The 25412-nt window shown below is 41.5% G+C and overlaps 1 protein-coding gene across 2 annotated transcripts; it reads right to left on the bottom strand.

Annotated features, from left to right (window-relative positions):
- Nucleotides 1-1847: 1847 nt before the first annotated feature.
- C1QTNF3 (C1q and TNF related 3) lies at nt 1848-24546 on the bottom strand. 2 transcript variants are annotated; one of them, XM_025984103.2, is made up of 6 exons: nt 24355-24546; nt 18275-18386; nt 15491-15645; nt 11432-11561; nt 6890-6989; nt 1848-3764 (listed from the first exon to the last, which is right to left on the bottom strand). In XM_025984103.2, the coding sequence occupies exons 1-6, from the start codon at nt 24436-24438 to the stop codon at nt 3605-3607; spliced, it is 741 nt and encodes a 246-aa protein (XP_025839888.1). In that variant the 5' UTR covers nt 24439-24546; the 3' UTR covers nt 1848-3604. The 2 variants fall into 2 exon arrangements, with proteins under 2 accessions (XP_025839888.1, XP_025839887.1); XM_025984102.2 differs by having other exon boundaries at nt 24136-24530.
- Nucleotides 24547-25412: the final 866 nt, after the last annotated feature.

The raw sequence follows: 25412 nt of genomic DNA, 5'->3' as shown, positions 1-25412 counted from the left end.
CTCGTTGTCTCTCATAAATAAATCAAATCTTTTTTTAAAAAAATGGGCAGAGGACCTGAATAGGCATTTTTCCAAAAAGACATCCAGATGGCCAATGGGCACATGAAAAGATGCTCAACATCACTAATTGTTGGGGGAAATGCAAATCAAAACTACAATGAAGGGGCAGCCCAGATGGCTCAGCAGTTTAGTGCCACCTTCAGCCCAGGGCCTGATTCTGGAGACCCAGGATCGAGTCCCACATCGGGCTCCCTATATGGAGCCTGCTGCTCCCTCTGCCTGTGTCTCTGCCTTTCCCTCTCCGTGTCTCTCATGAATAAATAAATAAAATATTGGAAAAAACAAAAAAACAAACTACAATGAAGTATCACCTCACACTTGTCAGAACTGCTAGAATTAAAAAGACAAGAAATAACAAGTGTTAGCATGTATATAGGGAAAAAAGGAATCCTTGAAACAGTTGTTGAGACTGTAAATTAGTGCAGCCAGTGGGAAAAACAGTATAGAAGTTCCTCAAAAAAATAAAAATAGAAATACCATATGATCCAATAATTCCACTACTGGGTATTTACCAAAAACAAAAACTCCCCATTGAAAAAGATATATGCACCCCTATGATTATTGCAGCATTATTTACAATAGCCAAAGTATGAAAGCAACCCACAAGTCCCTGGATAGATGATTGGATAAAGAAGACATGGTGTATACACACCCATACCATGGAATATTACTCAGCCCTTAAAAGGGGTGATATTTGGGACAACATGGATGGATCTATTTTTTTTAAGATTTTATTTGTTCATGACAGACACACAGAGAGAGAAGCAGAGACATAGGCAGAGGGAGAAGTAGGCTCCATGCGGGGAGCCCGATGTGGGACCCCATCCTGGATCCTGGATCATGCTGAGCCACCCAGGCATCCCAAACATGGATGGATCTAGAGGGTATCATACTAGTGAAATAATTCAGACAAAGACAAATACCATATGATTTCACTTATATGTAGAATTTTAAAAACAAAACAAATGAACAAACAAATGAAAAAAATCCAAAGAGACAAATACAGAGAACAAACTGATGATTGCCAAAAAGGGGGGGTGAAATAGGTAAAGGATTTTTTTTTAAAGTTGGTTTCTGAAATGATAACTACCTACTATCTCCTTCTTAGATCCTCAATTTTATGAAACTTGTAAAATTAGTCTTCCAGATACAATTCTGGTCATGGGTAAAATTGTGGAACACTCAATTTTGACCTTCCCCTACCTTCCTTACTAATCACTCTTTTTTATACCCAGGACTTATTTACAAGCCCAAAGTCTCTTCTGCCTGCCTGCAACCAAACTGGGTGTCTCTACTAAGAAGAAAACTAGAATTTACATCAACACAAAAGACCTCATTTATGTGATGAAGATCCTGTTCCCTTAGAGATATTCATATTTTACTAAAGGACCTCCAAACATCAGAGGCTCCTGGGTGGCTCAGTCAGTTAAGTGTCTGCCTTCAGCTCAGGTCATGATCCCAGGGTCTTGGGATTGAGCCCATGTAGGGCTGCCTGTTCAATGGGGAGTCTGCTTCTTCCTCTCCCTCTGCCTTCCCATCCCCATGCTCTGTCTCCGTCTCTCTCTCTCTCAAATAAGTAAATAAAATCTCAAGAAAAAAAAGACCTCCAAACATCAATGTCTTAGAGTTGCAAAGAGTTGAAGTCATAACAATGGAATAACAGAAAAGTGGAGTATTTTGTAGACAAATGACCATGCTCTGTGCCCACATTATCAATGTATGGCTGTTTACATCATCTACATGAAAATATTTTAACTTCATGTCAACAAACCATAGTGATTCCAATGTATGACTATTCAACTTTATTAAGAACATTATAAAACAATACATTTAACAAGAGTATGTTTATTTCCATACCATGCTTTTACATTTTTCTTGCCTCAGTTTTATCTAAAGCCAAGCCAATATCTTCTTCTAAATCACTTTATTAATAGTGTATGTTCTTTAGACATGAAATCCCTTTGGGCAACATGCAACATTCAAATGTCTATTGACAATACACTTTTACAAAATATCAATGATGTTTGAAAGTAGTAACACCCATGACCACACAGCAGAGGACATACACAAAATCACAAAAACATTATCAACCAATCAAGAACATTTTGGCTAACATCCATTCACTTTAAAATAGCATTGCTTGTGCTGGTCAGGAAGAATTTAAAAATATTTATAGATCAAAAGAAAGGGTCAAAGAAAAGTGAGCATGGAGAACACTAAGTTAGCTAATAGGGCAGCCCTAATTCTTTCTGCTTCCAGCTATAGGGGGTAATCAATACAACAAAACCCATAGTTTAAAAGGCTTTGTGGAAATTCAAATTGTCATAGAAAATAAATTAAGGGCTAATTGCTTCTAAGGGAATTCATTAAGTGATATGCGTCAGATAGGTACCTCTCTAGTGCATTTTAAATATGATTTGACATCAGGGTAATTCCAATGATGCTTCCTTTGCTTAAAATAAACAGTTTTGGGTACTATCTTCTGAACTTGTCCTTTCTGGGGAGGGATAGGCAAAAGTAAAGGAGCAGAGCTCCTTTGTTAAGTATTGCTTAAATATGGTAATCAAAAAAGTCATATCATTTTTGTATTTATAAAAAAGTTAAGAGACTTTATTTTATGTCTTCAAAATGGAATGCCCTTATATTTTGTATCCATTGGTTTCAATATAACTGAGTTTACAAAAATAAAAAATAAAAAAATGACTGAGGTTACAGCTCCTTCAAATCACATGTCAGTGTATATAAAGTTTATTGGGGGTAATTTCTAAACTGAGAGATAAGAAGCTCACTATATCTGTATTAGGGATGTAACCTCACCTCTGCTGGTTCTGCAGGCTGGGTCAAAGATCTATTGTAATCTAAGAAACACAACAGAAAAAAGTCAATATAATAAGTCAGATCTGACAAAACTAATTTTGGATTGCAAGAAAATTCTATATCCAAAAATATAGGCCATTACAAGTCAAGATTTAATTACAGCAGTATTCTTATAAAAAAAAAATAAAGAAGGAATCCATTATTTATGGGCGTTGTGAATACTTTTTCCTTTTATCTAAAAGCTATCTGGAATTACTAAAAATATCTATATTTACTCATAAATATTGACCCACTGGATCAAAGTGTTGCTTCCCAGTCTAGGCTTTACAAAGGTTTCTGGTAACTTGGTCCTAGCAAATGCTCTTGTTCCTGCCCAGCCCCATTTTAATCACTGCACCCTGTTCTCTGAAATGTTATAAAGAATGATGAACCCCAAACCTCAGGATCCTGAAAGTTGCTATTAAATTAAAAACAGAGCAGCCAAAATCTTTGCAAATGACCTCTTTGATGGGAACAATGACTTCCAACCTGTATCAAATTCCTTTTTAGATGCCTAGGGAAGAGCAAAGGTGCTGAGAACATTAGTCAAGGTCATTTGAGAAGACCGTTTTGTGGATTCTTCTTCTGAGCTCCTGAGTAGAACCCTCAACTCTAATGTTCCTCAGATCATAACAAAACCAGCTCAGCCATAAGTCTTCCCAAAGGTAGAGCTGGTCTGTTCATATATTTACTTGGTTTCAAAGAGCAGGAAGCCTGCAAAGGTAGAGAAGCGCTGGTGGTCCCCATGAAGAGCACCATTGCCCATTCTCAGCCAAACCTCATCCCCTTTAGCCAGCTTCAGGACTGCATGGTTGCTGGATGTATCCGACTTCCCCTTTGTTTCATAGCTGCAAAGGAAAAAAAGGCACCAACTAGTCTTTGCAGTAGACAGTCACCTTTCTTCACCAAAATATGTCCTCCCCTTCTCCTCCAGACTCTCATGCACTTAGCGTCCCATGATTAAGTTCTCTAAATGGCATGTGAACAGAAATGACATGTACCACTTATGGGATTGGCCAGCACAACTGTCCCAAACACCTCTCCTTGCTTCTTCCTCATTTATGACTGTGTGGAATGCTAATGACAATGACCAGAATGACCTTAGAAGCCAAGTGTTATAGCCTGAGTTCTTGAAGACTATGTAGAGGGAAGCTCTCTCTCACTTGCCCTGACCTGGAACAACCACTCTGGACTGTTCCATGAAAAGAAAAGGATTGTCAATTATGTTTAAGCCATTGGGTTAATGTTATAGCAGTTTAGTCTACCCTAACTTATTTAAAGTTTGGTAGTGAAGTGGAGTTCTGCTATAACCCAACCTAAAATATGTTGCGTTGGCTCATGGTCAGGCAGAGAACACTGAGGAAACAAATATTGTGGGCTTGAAATCTGGAGATCCATGTCGTACTGTGGCAAAACATTTAGGAAAACGTCTGACGACGTGAAAGCAGGCCTTATGTCTACCAAGCCCACCCCCAAAGATAGGAAGTGACTGGAAAAGCCAAAATACTGCTTTTAATAAAATGTTTCTACCAGATACAAGTTCAGACAAAACCTGAAATGTCTGAAGCACAGGAAGCAGAGAGAGTCTAGAAAGCTGAGGCCTAACAGGGAAAAGCCAAGTGCTTTTACACCAGAGAGAGCAGAGATAAAGTTGATGTTGTCCCATGAAGACTTCTCATTCAATCTAATAGACACAGCCTGTGGCATAACCTGATTGATTAAAGATATTACCTTTCTACCTAAAACTATAGTTTTAGGAGGCCTTGTGGCAGCTACCACTAGTCAAGACCAGAGGGTGTGAAGACAAGGAATCAAGAAAAGAACAGGTTGAAAAACTATGTCAGAGAAAGAATCTTGAGTGTAGTTTCCTAACACATAATACCTGACTGGTAGCAAATGGAACCAGAGGCTGCTAAGTTTCTGAGGAAATGGTATTACCTAGAAACCCAAACTTGGCTTATAAAAGGCTTGGGGTGTTGGACTAAGTACTCTTAGCCCTCTAACTTGCACCAGCAGGAAGTGGGCTATGAAAAACCCCAGGAAAAATCTACTCACCTTTATGTGGAGACAAATAAACAAGGAAGATCCTCCCAGAGGACAGAATCAGGGGCCAAAGAGAAAAACAGCTGAGAGCTGACTTGATTAAAAAGATCGCTCATTCCTAAGACTTGGGGCTTTGAGCTGGATGTGTGAACTGCAGTGTAGGTCATCTTCCAGGGGACGGAGATGGGGAGATGTATATTCTAAATGTAGGAAGAAGAATTTACCAGATACTTGATTGCCAGAGGAGTTAGAAGCCTAGCTGTCCACCAGACTCCATTTCCCTGCTTCTAGAGGAGGAGCTCTACATTTCTTTGCCTCCCTTGCATTGGTTAAGAGGAGTTGGAAGTGGGGAATAATGTAACTGCATTCTCTGAATAGAATGTGTGATGTATAAAAATTTTCAGAGGACTGTTGCTCTTTTCTCCTTCTGAGCATGGCAATGACAATTTTACAGGAGACAGAACTGCTTTCACCAGTCTGCATCTCTCAAAACTCAGATGGAGCTCCTCCCTCCTGACCTCCACACAATCCTTCCTCCACCTTTCCTGCCCTGTCCTTCCCTATCCTGGAACTGGTCAGGCAACATAGAGCTCTATAGTGTTTGAGCCACCATATTGAGTCTCTCTCTCTTTAAAAAATTTTATTTATTTATTCATGAAAGAGAGGCAGAAATATAGGCAGAGGGAGAAGCAGACTCCCTGCAGGGAGCCCAGTGTGGGACTCCAAGGCAGATGCTCAACCACTGAGCCACCCAGCTGCCCTCTCTTTCTCTCTTTTTAAAAGATTTTATTTATTTATTTGAAAGAGAGAGAGAGAGCATAAGCAGTGGGGAAAGGCAGAGGGAGAGGAAGAAGCAGATTCCCCACCAATCAGGGAGCCAGATGTGGGACTTCCTCCCAGAACTCCAAGATCATGACCTGAGCTGAAGGCAGCCACTTAACTGACTGAGCCACCCAGGTGCCCCTTGAGTCTCCTTTTTGCAGCACTTTCACCTACTGTCTTTCTCATTTTTGATTTTTCAAATACACCTCCCTACGAGAGGCCAGGCTCTAGAAGAAATGGCAATCCTCCCAAGTCATCAAAAATGACAGGGATAAATAGCAACCACAGAGTTTTTCATAGATAACTCACCACCCACTTAGTTATGGGAAAGTTGTTGGGTCTCTGCCTCTTGCCCACATCCTAAGCTTATATCAGAACAAGTTGTAATATTTCTTTTCAAAATAATTTTTTAAAGATTTATTTATTTATTCTAGAGATGGAGAGAGGGAGAGAGAGTGAGCCCATTCACTCATGAGAGCAAGTAGGGAGAGGGGCAGAGGGAAAGAACCCTCCAAGCAGACTTCCTGCTCAGTGAGGAGGCACATGCAGAACTATATCTCAAGACCCATGAGATCATGACCTGAGCCAAAACCAAGAGAGGGTCACTCAACCAACTGAGCCATCCAGGTGCCCTAAAATAATTTTTTTTACAAGAAGCTCTAGGGCCATCTTGCTAAGATAAATATCAGAGAAGCAACACAACCTAAAAAAGGGGCCCACAGCCAACTCTCTACCTGCCAGTTGAGGAAGATAGTAGAGAACACCATCAATAGGGCTAAACTCTGGCAAAGGGAGTAGGAAAGTAGGAAAATAGAAGAAAAGACTGAGAAAGAAGAAAATAAATTATGAATTAAGGAAAGAATACAAATGATTAGTTATGGGAAGTATTGCTAGTAATTAGCTCAAGGCCTCTTATCAACCTGCTTATTCTCAAGTTCATCAGATTTATTTCTTCCCAAATAGTAATTATAATCTGGCCACATATTGGTATATGGGAGCTCTCGGTGATGATAAGTCAGGAATATTGATTCTTAAACACTCCCTGGCATTTGACATCCTTTGAGTAAGAAATGGCAGCACGGTTGACCCCATGATAAAGACCACCCACCTGTACATACTGAAGACTGTATTGCCATTGTGCATGAGGTACACATACACTTCTTCAACATCTTCATGTTTCATCATGCTGAAGGTGAAGAAATACACACCTGAAAAAGGCAAGTATTTATCTATTTATATTGATATGTTGTACACCGAAGACCAGGAGATATACTGTATGACTTTACATTTTTTGTTTATGTTCTATATGGCATGTATGCTCTTCTTGGCCCTTATTTGTATCAATGTTCCTTTATTTGCTCTCACCTTCAAATTACTTTAAATTTTTTTGAGACTTTCTCAGTGTGTATACTGTGTATCCCTAATAACTGAGGTGCCTGCTATTCCTAGGTGTCAGTTAACTATCATTAGCTAACAGGACTCATATTGGACAAAGTACAGTGCCCTGTGTGGATGACACATGACTTCTGTGGCCTAACAATGAGTCCTGAATAGCATCACAATGGATGAATGCACTTAGCACAGAGATGTTAGCCAGAGATAAGAAGTATTTTAGCAGATTTGTGTTTATCAGTGCTGAAGAAATAGTTTTATCATGTTATTCATTGTAAGTAGATGAAATTATGTACAATAAAGAGAAAGAATCAACTATGACTCAGCAGCATGTCTTTGCTACTAAAAATATGGATCCTTCTCATTTGTAAAGGATCAAGGTATTTTAAAAGATGTGAGTTGTCTTGTAAGATTCTAGGCCACCTAACAGAAAGGAACTGAATATGACCTGATACGCACTCTTAATGCCAGTGTAGAGACCTTTATTGTGAGATGAAAAAGAATACGATAGCAGAGAGATTCACAGAAAGGAAAATCTTCCCAACTCCAAATGATGTGGGATTTGAGAGTGCATCTTATAAAGATGAATGAATACATCATTGAGCTCTTCTGGATTTCCATGCTACCTTTTCTTAACTAATGACCTTGTCTTGGTTCATTTGAGCTGTTATAACAAAATGCCACAGAATGAGTAGCTTAGAAACAATGGCAATTTATTTCTTCTAGAAATCCGAGACAGAAGTACCAGCATGGTCATTTGGGAATCTTTCTCCACATCACAGACTTCTGATCGTATCCTCACATGGCAGGAGGGGTTAGGGAACTATCTGGGGCCTCCTTCATGAGGGCACTAATCCCATTCATGAGAATTCCACCCTCATGAGGTACTCACCTCCCAAAGGCCCTACCTCCTAATACCATTAATTTAGGCATTAAGTTTTCAATGTATGAATTTTTGGAGGGTCATAGCTTCAGGCTTTGTAAGGAAAAAACCCAGAAATGTATTTTAAAAAAATAGCATGATACAGTTCTATGCTCTTTCTCAAAGGTGCAATCAAGTAAGAAGCTATAAGGGTATACCATGTGGAACCACCTGCTTCTGAGTCAAGTTGAACCAAGTGAAGAAGTGTAATTATGCTTCATTTAGTGCCAGGCTTGCATTTTCAATATGCTGAGAGTAAAGGAATTGATATAAAAATCAGTCATACCCATTATTATGTCTAGAGATATGTTTACAGGTGAAAAGTAAAGGCAGATCAAAATTAGAAGACTTGGAGACAGTAGTTTTTGTGTGTTTATAGATTGTTACATTTTACACAACGAATTAGACACATTCACATGCACACATATACAAGCACATGACAATTTTCAGTACCTCAAGAAGATAAAGCTGGAATCAAAATGACAAGAAAAGATATTGTTTTCCAGAAACAACATTGGCTACTATACAAAATAGATTGCAGAACCATGTTAGAGCAGACTAAAAAAAGCAGATGGGGAATAAATGAAATGCCTGGAGGTGGAAATAGAGAAATGAATATATATCATATCCACCTATGGCTTTCTTCTGGAAGGGAAGATACTGAAAGCAGAGGCTTCACACTTGGGCTCTGATTTTCAGGGTCTTTGCATTACTGTAATTGCAAAAATCAGCCTTCTGTCTCATTACTCCCAAAGTCGAAGAGTAGAAAATGATTAATTTGTCATCTACTAGATGAGGTTTAAAGTGGGAGGCAAATGATGGTTGTTACCAAATGATGGCCCAAGAGAGTTCTAAAAAACTACTAAATCTTTGAGCTTCAATAATAAAGCCTTTGAAAGCAATGGAACCATCTGTGTATGTAAACTGCAGCCTAGATAATGTTTAACAAAATAGCTACAGAAAAATTATAAACTTTCAGAGCAGAAAATCACATAAGAAGATTTAAAACTGCTTGAAGTGTGATGAAAGAAGATTGCTTCTATCACATCAAATGCCCATTTGTTTCTGAATTCAGCTGGGTGGAAAACTAAATCAAGGTGTTAAAAGCACTTGTGTCAAATTTAACAGGGCCGTTGTGTTGATGATAATTGTCCTCTCTTCCTTGTGGATACCATATAGAGAAGGAGAATCAGAAACAAACATCAGAAAGAATCCATTTTTTGTAGAACTAGGAGACAGAAAAAAAAAAAAAGAATAAGCTTTAAATACTTGTAAGTCTATCAAATGCAACAGACAGCAGGCATGGAGGCAGTTCTCTCCTGCGCAAGGCTCCTAAATGCATAAAGGCAAGAGAAATGCAAGTGCAAGGCTAGTCTCAGGAGTCTTCCCAGACCCAGTGGCCACACAGAAGGGCCATAGTTAAAAGACCAGAGTGAGTCCCCTGATAGCAAGAGAGGGAGACACAGGAGGCACAAAGCCTGGAAGTATTTTGAAGTCCCACCCCCTTATGAAGAAACTACTGCAAGTCTAGGGAAATCCAACTCATTCAACCATCAGTTACTTTTAGAATGTAGAAAAAAAAGAGCAAAAGCTATCAATAGAGGAGGAATACTCACCAAGAAGAAATGTTGTCATGTAGTAGATGAAAACTGTAACCAAATATTTCATCCTGAGTTTAAAATATTTAATGAAGCAAATCCCTCTATGAAAGAACATTATTAAACAGGATGCAAGAACTCATGGCAAAAATGTCCAGACAGGAGAAGGAACGAGAAACTGGGACTCATGAATAACGTAAGACATAGAAAAAGTAAAGAAAGCATCACAGACATGAGACAGAAGAAATTGGAAGAAGCAAAAAGGAAAACTCATCCTCAGAATATGCACTTAAGGACATGAAGAATAGTAATGGATAAAGCAAACAACACGAAATGGAAATAAGAAACATCAAGAAATTCGAGAAAATAATAGGTACAGAAATCAGATGAAGAAAAGTAAGACCAAAACCAACAAAACTTCCAAAGTTAGCTGGTGCTGTACTAAAGGGCAGGGGGAGGGAAGAGGGGGTGCTTGTAAGTGATCAGCCCCAAAGGGGAGGAGTATTTTATCACTGACATCGTTTAGAATTGCTGTTCTATGATGACAATAAAAATCTAGTGAGCTTTTCATCAGTCTTATTATCGTTCAAAAATATCCCATAGAGAACATGCCCACTCACTGCCTGATTTTCTAACTCCCAATGCCACCCCACCTTAGTATAACAATGAGAAGAAAAAACTGTGTTTAAATTTATTTTTGAATATATAATTTAAAGAAACTATTCAGGGCAAAAAGAAGCTTATATTCACCTCTTCAAAAGACAGCAGGAAATGTCTACCCAGAATGATCAGCTTGTGGCTGCTAAAGTAAGGAAGTCGTAGAGGCTGAACCATGACTCCCAAATCTGCCCAAGGCCTAAAATCCCCGGGAGCTGGGAATGGTACCTTACATAGCACAAGGGACTTTGCAGGTCTCATGAAATTGAGGCTCTTGAGATGGGGAGCTTATCCCGGATTACCCAGGTGGGCACAAGGTAATCACATGGTCCTTGAGGGACAAGGAGGTAGGGTGACATGACCAAGGAAGTAGAGACTGACATGATGTGGCAAACAGAGAAGGAATGTCAGCACCCTCTCAAAGTTGCAGGGGGCAAGCCCCTAGAGCTTCCAGAGGAACCAGCATCGTCTCTACCTTGACTTCAGCCCAGTCAGACTGATTTTGGACTTCTGACCTCCAGAATTACAAGAGAATAATCGTGTATCATTTTAAGGTATTTAGTTTGTGGTACTTTATTAGAGCAGCAATAGGAAACAAATACAGAAGTGCTCAAGAAATTTAAAAAATTCAAAGTAAAAAAAACTTTTCAAAGGATCAGGCCTTCTTCAGGGTGGTGGCAAGGTGTGGACACTGTCGTGACTCATTTAAACTGTGAGAATTAGGATGGAAGGAGCTTTAAGGTCAGAGGTAACTATGCCCTCTTAGGGATTATTTGCTTCAGTTCAAACTGGAGTTAAAAATCTTAGTAACCATGGTTATCATTTTAAAAAAATGTGTTCATCTTTTTAAATTCTAATTCATTTACTTTGAAATCCAACAGAAATTTATGCATGAGCTGATTGTTTTAACTGGAATCAGAAAGAATTCTCATCTTTCTTGGTGTCTTCCTTTCTTTCTTTCCTCTTCCTTCCTCTTTTTCCTTCCTCCCTCACTCCCTCACCCCTTTCCTATCTTCCTTCTGTCCTTCCTTCTAGATCGCTAGTTGTTTAATTCAGTCATTCACTCATTTTTACAACTCACCTGATACTGGGGCTCCGAATCTACCAGTCATGACATCAAAGAAGTTTCCGATGTTGGTCTCCACACTGCTGAAGATAATCCCACTGTTCTGATTACTGAAGTGGGTTGCCAGAGAAGCCATGAATGCAATCTAAATAAAGGGTTGGTAGTTGGTTAATAGGAAGCTTATCTTAAAGACATGAGGTTTTTACAAAATTAAGTTTAGTTCAACATTATTCGTAACAGCGAGTTTGGAAATAAACAGAAAAAGAATGAAATCAATCACGGTAATGTCTAACATTTGTATGCTATGAAGTCATTAAATTATAGTGTATATCAATAGTTCTGACCATGTGTTTCGAGGCATTAGACTTCAAAATGCTTTTTAAAATATTAAAACTCGGGGTGCCTGGGTAGCTCAGTTGGTTAAGCATCTGCCTTCAATTCAGGTCATGGTCCCAGGGCCCTGGGATGACCCCTCACTGGGCTTCCTGCTTAGTGAGGAACCTGCTTCTCCTCCTTCTGCCTGCCACTCCCCTTTCTTTTGCTCTTTCTCAAATAAATAAGTAAATAAGATATTTTTTTAAAAAAAAAATAAAGAAGAGAAGAGAGAAGAAAAGAAAAATTAAAATTCTATTACTGGGAAAATTTGGATGCAATCTACTTATAGCTACTAAATACACATTAGCATATTAAAGGATCTGAGAAGGCCTGCAGCCAAATAACCTTTTAAGTTTGTTCACTCTGTGTTATTTTTTCCCCAAAAGATCTGTGATATTATGATTTAGAATAAATATACATTTAGTCTTTGTCCTAGCTTTTGGCAGAGTTCCTAAAACCATTGGAATATCTTAGGCGTTTAGAGAGATGGAGAAGTCTTTTGTTATGTTAATGAGGTGACTTTTGAAAAGCCCCTTGGTAATCTGAAGATGAGGGCTAATTGCCATTGGAATCAACCAGGTGATTAGAGGGTTGGAACTTTCAGTCCCACACCATATCCATGAAGGGCAGAGGGGCTGGAGATTGAGTTCAGTCACCAATGGCCTGTGATTTAATCAATCCTGCTTCTTCAGTGAAGACTCCATAAAAACTTAAAAGGAAGGGGTTCAGAGAGCTTCTAGGTTCATGAACATGTGACTGTGCAGGAAAGCAGTGCTCGTCTCTGAGACAGCATGGAAGCTCTGCACCCCTTTCCCCAAACCTTGCCCTATGCACCTCTTCCATCTGTCTATTCCTGAATTATACGCTTTTAGCATAAACCAGTGATTGAGTAAGTACAATGTTGTCTAAGTTCCCACTAGCACATTAATTGATCCCAAGGAGGGTTCATAGCCTCCCCTTCGTAGCCAGCAGGTCAGAAGCACAGGTGGCAATCTGGACTTGCGAGTAGAGTCTTGAAGTTGGGGGTTACCATCTTCATAGGGCTGAGCCTTTACCCGTGGCATCTGACGCCTTCTCCAGGTACGCAGTGTCAGAATTGAGTTGGATTGTATGACACCTCGCTGGTATGGGAGAAATCCTTGATGGTGTGGGAAAAATACCCATAGTGGAATTGTACCACTATTGAACAGTCACATTTGAAAATCAATGCCAATCCCCCATCCAAAAGAGTCACTCTGAGTATGAGTTAGATCAATAAATTCTTCGGCTTCTGGGATTACCTGTCTTCAGTGAATGGGAGTTTTTAGAAAGGAGGCGAGAGAGGAGAGGAAGGGAATAATTTGAGATTCAGAAGACTCAGGGGAAAGCAGGCTTGGGAGAATCAACAGGGAAAGGATTTGAACAGGCAGAAAGACAGCATGAGGGCTGTGGACACAGAAGGAAGTGGAAGGAGGGGGATGACACCAGAGGAGGGAATTGGAAATGGGAATGGAGGGGCCTGGAAGTCACCCTTCTTTACAGGCTGATTGAGGCCAAACGTTGCTCCTTCGTCACACCTCCTTTAAAACATGTGAATGTGGTTCTCCCAGATTATTACATTATGGTTTTAGGGTAAAATAGTTGATGGAGCAATTTAATAATGTCCTAGGGTGTGCTCCATCAAACTGGCTACTCTGGGGCCCCCTGACCCTTGTATCACCATCACAGGTTTGGAGTTAGAGTTTCTAGCTTTGGGAATGTTTATCATCCATCTCATTAGACACCTTTAACCTGGCCAAGTGGCATCTGTCTTCTTTTCTTTGTAATTTTTGCTGGCATACTGATCCCAGGTTGCTAAAATTATTAAACGGCACTCATGTGCAAATGATAAAACCTCAAAAGAAGTTAGAGAAACACAAAAGATGTTTTAGGTTATTACTTAAAAAAACTCGAGGCCCAGAAAAATGATGGAATTTATCCAAGGTCAAATAACTGCTGGAAATGCCCAAATAAAAGGCCCCCAATTGATCTTTCAGATGGGCATCTCTGTATTCTGGTTCTTTAAAAGTCTCTCACGCTGTGGTATCGTCTCTCAATTACACACAGCCCCCAGCTGTCGATGGTTCCACTTAACAGTATTTCAACTTTTGATGCTGCCATAGATAGCAATGCACATTCGGTAGAAACCTTATTTCAGATTTTAATTGGCATTTTCTCCTGGACTGTCAATATGTAGTAGATCCTCTCTTGTGATGCTGGGCAGGGGCATCGAGCCTCAGCTCCCCATTTGCCACACCATCAAGATGGTCAATTACAGATGATACACTTAGAACCATTCTCTATCCACATGCCATTCTGGTTCTCACTTTTAGTAGAGTATTCAATAAGTTACATGAAAGTCACCACTTTATTACAAAATAGGCGTTGTGTTAGATGATTTTGCCCAACTGTAGGCTAATGGAAGTGTTCTGAGCATGTTCAAGGTAGGCTAAGCCAAGCTATGATTTTCCTTAGGTTAGGTATATTGAATGCACTTTTGACTTATGATATTTCAACTTAGAATGGGTTTATTGGGACGAAACCCCATCGTAAGTTGAGGAAGATCTGTATTTTACTTCAACCATGCTCACTGTTTCATATCAGCCAAAAACAAGCTTAATAATAAATGCTAGTTTTCATTGTCGATGGGGATCCCTCGGAAAAATCTATTTAAAAAATATCAGCCAGAAAATAAATAACTAAGCAAGACTTAGTAATTTTCTTGGTTACCTAACCTTGCATTTGCAAGTTTTAGATGTTATTGGCAACAAGAATTTTGAAAATCATTCAGAAGAGAAATAAAGAATAGACAAATGAGCATGTAAGCTTAGGATAACAAAATATTCAATTATAGCCTCATAAACAGATCCAAAACACGTTAAGTTGAAATAAATATAATCTAGTCTAACCTAAACTAGGATGGATGACTCAAAAATAAAATGTCTCTAGCGATAAAGAAGATGCTAATGAGAAATATCTAAATAAAAACAGTGCCACAAAATCTTGAGTTGATTGAGAACAATACTTATATGTTAATATTCATATATGTGATTTAAATTGGTAAATGTGGGATGCCTGGGTGGCTCAGGGGTTGAGTATCTGCCTTTGGCTCAGGGCGTGATCCTGGCATCTGGGGATCCAGTCCTACATCAGGCTCCCCGCAGGGAGCCTGCTTCTCCCTCTGCCTATGTCTCTGCCTCTCTGTGTGTGTCTCTCATGAATAAATAAATAAAATCTTTAAAAAAATAAAAAATAAATAAATAAATTGGTAAATGTAACAAAATAAATAAAATATCATAAGTAGACACATTCCATGTATACATCTAAAGACTTACATATTCAGTGGCCAAAAACCTTTTTATTTACCATCTCTTCTGATTTGGAAAAGGAGACATTAGCCAATAGGCAGAGTTGCTGCGTATCTGGTCTAAGGAGGGAGCTGAATTTCAACTTCTTAAGGATTTCAAAATGTCGTTGAACAGCACGGGCTGCCTGTGAACACCCTGCATGGGGGTGAGCAGAGCCCAACTCGGGCACCTGGGCACGTGGGCACACCATGGCCCAGGCACCCGGGCACCCGGGCCAGCAGCCATCAGTGAGGCACTCTGGCCTTCTGACTCCCTCACTGCCAGGGTCAGGGCAGTTTAGGAGTCACATGGAGATATGCCCACAGTGACTTACCTGCAGTTCTGGAGGGATCCCCGGGTAGCCCTTTTCTCCTTTGGGACCGTGCTGCCCTCGTTCCCCTCGTGGCCCCAGGTCACCTTTGTCTCCTTTTTCACCTTTGGCCCCTTCGTGGCCAGTGGCTCCATTATTGCCATTGTTTCCATGGTTTCCTTAAATTATAAGCAGAAGTCATCACAGGAGAAAGCTCCCATCACTCCCACTGACCATCTATTGTTATACAAATACAGACCCTTTCTTCAAAGATGTTTGATCTCTGGCACCTGGGTGGCTCAGTGATTGAGTGTCTACTTTTGGCTCAGGTGGTGATCCCAGGGTCCTTCCCTGCAGGAAGCCAGCTTCTCCCTCTGCCTATGTCTCTGTCTCTATCTCTCTGTGTCTCTCATGAATAAAATAAATAAAATCTTTAAAAAATAAATAAATGAACAAAAATGTTTGATCTCAATTGCAAAAGAAGACTTTTGGAAACTGTCCAGAACACAGCCAAGGGGACATCATCAAATGGGATCTCTTTTACTTGGGATGCAGAAGACAGATTAGCTACTCAAGTCTCCAAAGCCTGAAGCCTGTTTTTCCTATTAAGCAAGAACTGGATGAAGAATTGTGAGAACTGATGATCAAAGTATCATTTATAATAGCAGGGCTTAGAAACCACCTAAGTGTCCACCAGTACTGGAAGAGCTAAATAAAAAAAAAAAATGGCGCATCCCAGTAAATAATGTTATATTGTCACAAAAGAATGCTAAAGAAAAAAAAAAAAAAGAATGCTAAAGAGAAATATTTAATAACATTTAATAATGTTCTGATACTTTTAGATTAAAAAGTTATGAATCAGTAGAGATAGTGTGATATTATGTGTAAATAGTATTTATATATTATGTAAAAATATTTCCAGTGGTTTTTTTCTGAATGGATGGAACATGGGTGGCTTTTTTGTCATACGATGTACTTGTCTCTGGATTTTTCTATAAATGACATGCACCATTTTCATAACCAAGGGAAATGTAAAATCATTGATAGTAATTTTAAAAGCAAGACTTGAATGATCATTTCAACCCTTCACTTTGCCACTAAGAGACAATTTCTACAATTCCACCTTCATTTTGTATTTGTTGAATTTCACAGTTGGCTGTTTATTTTGCATGCTACCTTTGGTCAGGTACTATACCAGGCTTGCAAACCCTCCAGATAGATGAACTTTGTATTTACAAGTTAACCAGCCAACAAAAAAGCCATTCTGATTGGGAAACGTTTAGCCAAGGCCAGCCTGTCAGGTAACCTCAGGGGCGTGTAGCCCTCAGAAGACTTTAAGTCTGTGTACTCTCTACCCCCTGTCACTGTGCCTGCTGACTTCCGCCCTTGACATTCAATGACATAGACTCTCAGGCAGTAGCCATTGTTTAAAGTCTAACAGAGGGGGCAGCCCCGGTGGCCCAGCGGTTTAGCGCCGCCTTCAGCCCAGGGCGTGATCCTGGACACCTGAGATTGAGTCCCACGTCTGGCTTCCTGCATGGAGCCTTCTTCTCTCTCTGCCTTTATTTCTCTCTGTGAGTCTGTCATGAATAAATAAATAAAATCTTAAAAAATAATAAAAAAAAATAAAGTCTAACAGAACGTTTTCTTATTTTAAATTTGATTTCATAAGAGAAGCCACTTAAAAGTATGTTTAAAAATTAAAACTAATTTGATAAGTGTTAACATCAATGAGGTAAGTGAGAAAAGAGCAAGTAGACTTCTGTCAAACTCTGAGAATTGATCATCCAGGGAAGAGGAAAACAATTAACCCTCAGGTAGATTTGGAAGTCCTAAGACAGGGAGGCTCTGGGCTACCCTCTCGTTGGCTGACCCCAGATATGAGCAGTTTTCAGAACCTCGCATGCCCAGGGCCCACTCAATAGGGTAGGATGGCTCAATGGAGCCCTACAACATTCATTTCCCAGACCACCATGTGCTACTGGAGCCCAGAAATGTTCCTATGAGTGCAAGAGAGGCATGAAAGTCAACCAAGAGATAGCTAAACATGGGCAGACTCTGAGACTAAGGGAAGAAAAACTGAGCTAGACGCAGAATCAGACAGAAGGTTGTGTAGTTCAGATAAATGGCACTATGGAGATGGCTGTAGCCTGCCCAGTAGGTGCTCCTCTCTTCCCCACCTTCACTTCGTAAGTTCCCTAAAAGTTAGATACAGTGTGTTGCATGAAGCACGTTACAGCAGAAACACGAAGACAAGAGTACGTCCAGTAAGATCCCATAGTTCTGTACTCCATGCTGGTGAAGTGCGCTCCCACCCCCAGGGTAAATCTGGTGCCCCAAGGTGCCTAACACCTGTGAGAACCTGCAAGTGAGATAACTAATAAATACTAAAGAGTTTATGGTATATTGTTCCACCTAATGGGCTTTGTAAACACAGTCCTCTCCTGAACTCTCTTTTGGGTTTTCCATGTACAACCCTTGGATCACACATGAGGGAACCCAATTTCTTTAAAAAAGATTTTATTTATTTATTACACACACACACACACACACAGAGGCAGAGGCAGAGGCAGAGGCAGAGGCAGAGGCAGAGGCAGAGGCAGAGGGAGAAGCAGGCTCCATGCAGGGAGCCCGATGCAGGACTCGATCCCAGGATTTCAGGATCACGCCCTGGGCCAAAGGCAGCCACTAAACAGCTGAGCCACCCAGGGATCCCCTGAACCCAATCATTTAGATTCGCCCTGGCTCCTCTTTAGGCACAGTGCACAATTAGGCTGGCAACAAACAGTGCATCTCTCTCATCCTTACCTGGAATGCCAGGGGGCCCTGGGGGCCCTGGGGGACCTTGGTAGCCTCGGAAGCTGTACTCTCCATGGCAACACTTGCTGCAGTCTGGGGGCAGTCCTCCGGTTTGTGGAGACTTGAAAAAGACACAGAGAGAAGCTTCAGAGAATGAATGGTACTTGGGAATAATTAGGACTTGTGAATTTCTTCTGATCTTGTCTTTTGGGTAATTTCAACTCCAATCAGCTACCAGGATGTCAGAAAAGCTGGTGTCGGGGTGGGGGTTTGAATGGCATGGTAGCTAAAGACAGCCAATGACCAAAGGTCAAGGAAGCCAGAGGGTCAATAGAAGGGCATGCTCTGTGGAAGGAGTGTGGCGCTGGTAGGGGACAGGGCAGTATTTCTGGGAAGTACTGTCCCTATTTCTGGGATGCTACTGGTGACAGTTAAGAAGGAAACCCCTCCAGGGATGGACTTGGAGGCAGCTCTCTTCCCAGCTGCCAGTAGCCTCACATGTAGCTTCTTTGGGTAGGTGACCCTCAAATGGTAAGAATTATCAACTTCCAAGATAGTTATTAAGACTTTCTATAGTCATGATCCTGGGATAAGAGTTCTTAGAAATTTTGAATCGTAATGCTACACTTTCAGTGACAGCATGCTTAAATTGTCTTAGGACATGGAGGAAACAAAGTATTCTTTAGTCCAGCAAATCTGTATTAAGTATCTACATCTCAAAACAACTTTATCTTAATAAGTATTTAACCTCATATTATGTTTCATATTTCACTTCAAAATTTTATTTTTTCACTTCAAAATTTTAGGTGACAATCACGTCGTTCGAACCAATTTTCAGTAAGTACTTAATAGGTACTATATGTATTCAAATATGACACTGAGTGGACTTGCTTATATATTTGAAGAAAAATTTCTAGGGGATCCCTGGGTGGCTCAGTGGTTAAGCACTTGCCTTCGGCTTGGGGCGTGATCCTGGAGTCCCGGGATCAAGTCCCACATCAGGCTCCCTGCATGGAGCCTGTTTCTCCCTCTACCTGTGTCTCTGCCTCTCTCTGTCTCTCATGAATAAGTAAATAAAATCTTTAAAAAAAAAAAGAAAGAAAAATTTCTAAAATTCATGCTTATAGTCAAGGAGCTGTTACAGATCAAGTGGAAGAGTTAGATTCAGTTATAAAATTTAGAGAGTCACTAAACTGGTGACTCGCCTTTAAATTATACCATATAAAATACTTATGGAAACTTTCCTAGATTTCAATTATATCAATGGTCTTTTGAAAACAGCATATTGTTTCTAAAGGATTCATTGAAAAAGGAAGGGAAAGAGAAAGAGAAGGAGAAAAAGAGGGAGGAATGGGAAGAGGAAGAAAGTTAGGAAGAATTTGAAATTCAAGTTTTCTTTGTCACTAGAAATCCACGCAGAAAAGTGAGTCAAGATTTTGCATTGCTGCACATTTAGACTTCAGTTTTTGTTTTTGTTTGTTTGTTTTTTTTTTAATCAAAAATGGCTTGGATGTTTCCCTCACTCCCTCGTTCCTTTTCCCTAAAGGCTTCCACCACTGTCTTCAGGGGAAATGCAGAGTATCTGTAGTCCAAGCAGTCTCTTGCAACAGCTCAGAGCCCAAGTCTCAAGTGATCAGGGGCCGCAATGCGGCGCCAACTCCTGTCTAGTCTTCTGCCCACCAGACCCCACACTGGACAGATATGGAAGTCTGTAAAAACCCTTTGTAAAACTGGTGGAGAAAAAAAGAAAATCAGCTAAAGCAATCGGTCTGAGACAAGCAATTTCAGACACTTGGAAAGTCAGACCCCACAGCTCCGCCCCACCTTCTAATCCAAGGATGCAATAGGAGAAGCAAGTACTCCATAATTTCCTGCTACGAATTTGCTAATGTGAAATACAGTTTTTTGAGTTCCAAGAAATCCAAGGCTCTGCCAATAATGGGCTTGGGAGAAGAAGAAGGGAGGAGAAGGAGGGGGAAATTCTGAAGTGGGAGCCATCAAAGAACGGAACTGAATTGCTGAGATGCTAAGAATGTTAAGAACATGTCTGTGCTGGAAGCCAGAGCTCTGGTCTCAGTTCTGTGTGGCTTTAGTAATGTCACTTTCCCCCAGGCATTATTATTATTATTTTTTTGTCCACTAAGTTAGGGCACTGGATAAAATGGTCATGAAATTTCTTTCCAGCTCTAAGAGCAAGCAAAAATACCAAGGTCTTTTCTAAGTCCTCAAATAATGGTTTAGAAAGATTTTATTCTTAAAGCTTAGTATCTGAGCCGGAGAAATTAGCTCCAGGAGAAGGGACTGGCTCAGTCCCAGAGCTAATTAGTACTGGGAAGTGTGTCCAAGTTACATGGGAGGACTTCAAAAGCACAGAGCTGCCACCCTAACAGGTTACTACTAGTTGAACATCTCCTGAGAGCCCTTCTACAGCATTTCACATGTTCCTCTGGCTCGTCTTTCGCAATACAGTCAAGTGGAATAATGCCTGTGAAGTTTTTGAGGGACTCTCAGGACAAGTTGGACAAGATGTGTTAATTCCGAGGTTATCTAGGTAATCTATGTAAGGGACAATTACATGCTAGGGAGTCACTGCATACACCCTCTTACGTTTATACCCTTTTCTCATAATCAGGCCAAATTTGAAAGCCAAAGACATGCAAAGGAGCAGCATATGAGGCACAAGTTTTCCCTAAGATAAGTCCCATCCATTTTGTGGACGGAGGAGATAGGACAGCTACTCAGATTCAAGCTCTGCTATTAGTGACTGACTTCTCAGAAAGACACCCACAGCTTCTTCCTTTGCCAAAGAAAGAGGGAAGAGAAAGGAGAAGGGAAATGGGAAGATGGGGGAAAGGAGGAGGAGGAGGAAAGATTGATAAGGAAGAAACTGCCTGGAAACAAGAGCCCAGGTCTGCTCTCCCCCAATCTCTGCACACTCTACCCACCAGAAACCCCATGGCCGGTGTTCCTCCGAGAACACACACCAGATCACCCTGTTGCCCTGTTGTGAACAAGCAAACACAACTTTTTCTGGCAAACTAAGATCTGAGCTCTTAGACCGGCCAACAGAATCTTCCAGGCTGGCGCTGAGATCATCCTGTGTCTTCCTCCTACAGCTCAGGGGCTCCACCTACGCCCATCCCTTCCAGGCTCTCTCATCTTTTTGCTGTCCCACGTTTTTTTTAAAGATTGTTATTTATTTATTCATGAGAGACATGAGAAAGAGACAGAGACACAGGGAGAGGGAGAAACAGGCTCCCTCTGGTGAGCCTGATTCAGGACTCGATCCCAGGACCCCAGGTTCATGACCTCAGCCAAAGGCAGATGTTCAACCACTGAGCCACCCAGGTGCCCCTGTCCCACATGTTTTTAAATTTTATTTCTTGCATGTATAGCTATCCTCTTTGTCTCACTTTTGAGGTGTAACTCAGTGGCCACTACTACTCTCTGCACTTTCTCCGCAACTGCCTTTTGTGCAGAGATTTTGTTTATTACATGGAATTCAATTATCTGTTCATTTATCCCCACGAGAGCCCTTCAGAACTGTCCAGAGATAGGCTTGGGCTCATAACCCCCACAATAAAGCCTGGCACATAGTAGAAGCACAGGAAATCGTAGGTGAAACAATGAATGAGGGAAAAAAAGAATTAAAAGAAGAGAGGTGGGGGACACAGTAAAATCCTAAATGCAATGTGTCTCCATACCCATTGGCAGATGAGTTGTATTGAAAATCTCCAGAATATCAATGATTCTAAATCTCCTCAGTATCTCCTGTTGGGGGTTTGTTTGAAAATATTTCAGGAGCCCAGGAGGGCTTGAATGCCCCCTACTCTGAGTAAAAAAAAAAAAGGCAGGAAATGATTTCTTGCCACCCTCATCTGACTCTAGCATGCTGGTTGCCTACGACCCAAAGGTAGGGTGAGGTAGAAATATAATTTGGATTCCAGTGGCCTGCTGGGTACTGGTTGCCAAGAAGTAACAAGAAATGACAACCCACATCTGCCTTCTGCTGTGTCTGGGAGCTCACAGTGCAAAGGCCAGGAAGGGCCCAGCAAAGATCCCTCCACTGAAATGGAAAGTCTAAGTCAAAGATTGAACAAAAATGAAAATATCTTCACCACTGGGAAAATGCAAAGTAGCATTAGTCACTCTCCAGCCAGAACACTATCAGATGAGGGGGTGCCTGGCTGGCTTAGTCAACAGAGAGTATGACTCTTGTCCTTGGGGTTGAGTTTCAGCCCTGCAGCGGGTGTAGAGGTTACTTAAAAAAAAAAAAAGGTGGGGGTGGGGGTGCCTGGGAGGTGTACTTGGTTAAGTGTCCAACTCTTGGTTTCGGTTCAGTTGTGATCTCAGGGTGGTGAGATCAAGTCACACGATCAACTCCACACTCAGCACCGGAGTCTGCTTAAGACTTCCTCTCCCTCTGCCCCTGGTCCTGTGCACTGTTTCTCTCTCTCTCTCTCTCTCTCTCATAAATAAGTAAATCTTAAAAAAAAAAAAAAAAAGATTGTCAGATGAAAGGACAATCTCTAAAAGTGGCCTTTCAAAAATATGATTGGAGGCAGCTGGGTGGTTCAGTGGTTGAGCGTCTGCCTTTGGCTCAGGTCATGATCCTGGGGTCCTGGGATCAAGTCCCGCATCGGGTCCCTGCAGGGAGCCTGCTTCTCTCTCCGCCTATGTCTCTGCCTCTCCCTATGCCTCTCATGAATAAATAAATAAAATCTTTTTTAAAAAAGTAAGATTGTATTTGGAGGTTATCATTTCTTTTGTGGCTCCTTAAAGAAACAATTTTGTCTTGACCCAGCCTCATGGAACCGTGTGGGTGACTGCCCTGTGCAGCCGAGTCAGAAGTCCCAGGCCCGCCCCAGATCTCCAGCTGCTGCTGTGTGGGCTTTCAGTCTGACCACATCGCTAGTCTCAACCCAAGCTTCGTCTGTGAGAGGATGGGGCTTAGACTGTAGGAACCCTCGCCAGGGCCTATTTAATGCAAAGACCCAGTGGATTCTTGTGGTAAAACCTCTTTGTTCAAAGCTCCTGTAATTCAAAGTTACTCTTTTTGCCTCTTTCCTCTGATTTCAGCGTGCTAGCTGCCAGAGAAGGTAAATCAAAATCCGTTTTGTCCAGTTCTTAAATGTTTTAAACAAAAACTGAGTTTCACCAATTTGCAATTCACTACCCTGAAACCTGACCTCACTCCAGTAATACCCCAAAAGAATTACCGATGTTTCCTTAGATGCTGGGTTTACACCCAGGGAAAGAAATCAAGTCCTCTGTGATCATCAGGCTTTAAATCACACAATGAAGTTTTGCTTTTTAAACCCATGCAGTCTTTTCTGTTCTAGCTCGACGGTTCCCAGGCTGAACACAGAGGCTTAGCAGCCTAGAGTACTATAAATCAAATAAGCCTGGCATGAAATGTCACAGTAAACTAACACATCAAAGTGAAAACACACACACACACACACACACACACACACACACACACACACAGAGCATCTTCTCCCTGCTGGGAAGGATTAAGAAAATCCAACTCTCTTAGGATCTGCAAATGCCTCTTTCCAGTGATCTGTGTATCTGCCTAGGTCAGCGCTTCTTTCCACACCAAGAGGGCGAGAAAGAAATCAGGTCATAGCACAGCAGGGACACTTCCTCCTTTCCCCGGGGGGACACTTTCTCCCCCACATCCTGGACTGATTTTCTAAGCAGAGATCGGCAGTCCCCCTAGCCGCCCCCCCAACCCAGAAAGACGCCCGCCCCCAAGCAGCACAGCAAACTTCTCCAAAGCATCGGTCCTAAGAATCACGGCTGGAAAAAGAACAACACAACTTGTTAAGCTTTCACAGTAATCCTTAGAAGAGAATTCCGAGTACCTGGCCCCAGAATGGGGTGATCTGGGCTAGGTCATCTACCTCGGGGTGCGGTAGCTCATCTGGTCTCAGGGATTTTAGGTCTGTAGAAGTGTTATTATCCACAGTCCCAGTTTTAGGATGGCTCCGCTCTCTCACTTTCTCCCTCCTGGAGCCGCTACGGCCAGTCTGCTGGTGGCTTTGCACTATTCTCGCCACTACTTTATTAGCTCTTCCGCTCACCTCCATGTATTCATCTTGACAGAGGCAAAAGGGGAGGAAAAGCAAAGCCAGCAGGTGCCAATAGACGAGCTGCCTCCCGAGCATGATTCTCAACAGAGCCCCAGAGCCTCCTGGAGAAGACGGCGGGGCTTCTCGGGCAAATGCCAGGGCTGGAGATGCGAGCTGCAGCCGGCTGGGCGGTTTTATACTTTGGTGTGTAATAAATAAGGCTGCAGGCATGCCAGAGGGAAGCAGTCCTCCTCCCCAGGCGGGACGGCCCCCATTCATCACTTTCCCACCCCACAGGCAAGCGGATTTGTGTGCACAGCTCCCAGTTGGTGGGGTTCATAAATGTCACACCTTGGCACGTTTTTGTTAAAGGGTGAAGGAAACATCCACAACCAGCTGGAAACAGAGCGTGTGTGTCCAGAGGTTTGCTTTCGTGATTAGACATGTGCCTTCGCGGTCTGAGATGCCTTTTGGAAAAACCTGGCCTCAGGCTTGCCAGGAAATTTGGGCTTAACTGCATCGGCTCTGTCTGAAAAGGCAGGGGAAATGGGTTCAGGGCAACCCCGAGGGCTCCTGCGCTTGCGTTGTGCAGTGAATGCTTCCCCACTGTGGTCCCTTGAAAATAACCCCTTACTCCTTCCAGACGCCAGCGGCCGAAGGCAGTTGGGTGACTCCGGGACACCGAGCTAGGTTCAGGTGCATGCAGAGTCTCCCCATTTAGCAAAAGCATTTCCCCATCCTAGGTCATATTTCCTTTTCCCCAGAGTTTCCAAAAGCCAAGGTTAAATTAAAGTCAGTGATTGCCAGACGAAGATACAGCGTCCTGCTTTGTATTAAAAGAAGGTTGTTTGTTTCTGACTACTCATCCTTCTGACATATTCTTGATTAAAATGGAAGAAAGGGAAAGTGCCAAACCAAACACACTGATTCAAACAGATCAGAATGGAGCGCATTACCATTTATTTTATTTGCTACACTTTTATTAATCTGGCCGAAGGACAAATGGATAGTCCTAACTTCTTTATGATGAGAAAGTAAAGGAATTGAAGTAGCTTTGTCACTAAAAACTG

Source organism: Vulpes vulpes, chromosome 4 (assembly GCF_048418805.1).
Source record: "Vulpes vulpes isolate BD-2025 chromosome 4, VulVul3, whole genome shotgun sequence".
In the NCBI taxonomy this organism is placed as follows: Eukaryota; Metazoa; Chordata; class Mammalia; order Carnivora; family Canidae; genus Vulpes; species Vulpes vulpes.
The sequence above is the reverse complement of the archived record's forward strand: the minus strand, read 5'-3'. Positions and strand labels throughout refer to the sequence as shown.

Coding starts and splice junctions, on each gene's coding strand:
- C1QTNF3 (XM_025984102.2), bottom strand. CDS start 24,438: ATGCTCGGGAGGCAGCTCGTCTATTGGCACCTGCTGGCTTTGCTTTTC. Junction 18,387..24,135: donor TCACCCCATTCTGGGGCCAG/GTACTCGGAATT, acceptor GTCTTTTTCAAG/TCTCCACAAACCGGAGGACT. Junction 11,562..15,490: donor GGATCCCTCCAGAACTGCAG/GTAAGTCACTGT, acceptor CCCTTTATTTAG/ATTGCATTCATGGCTTCTCT.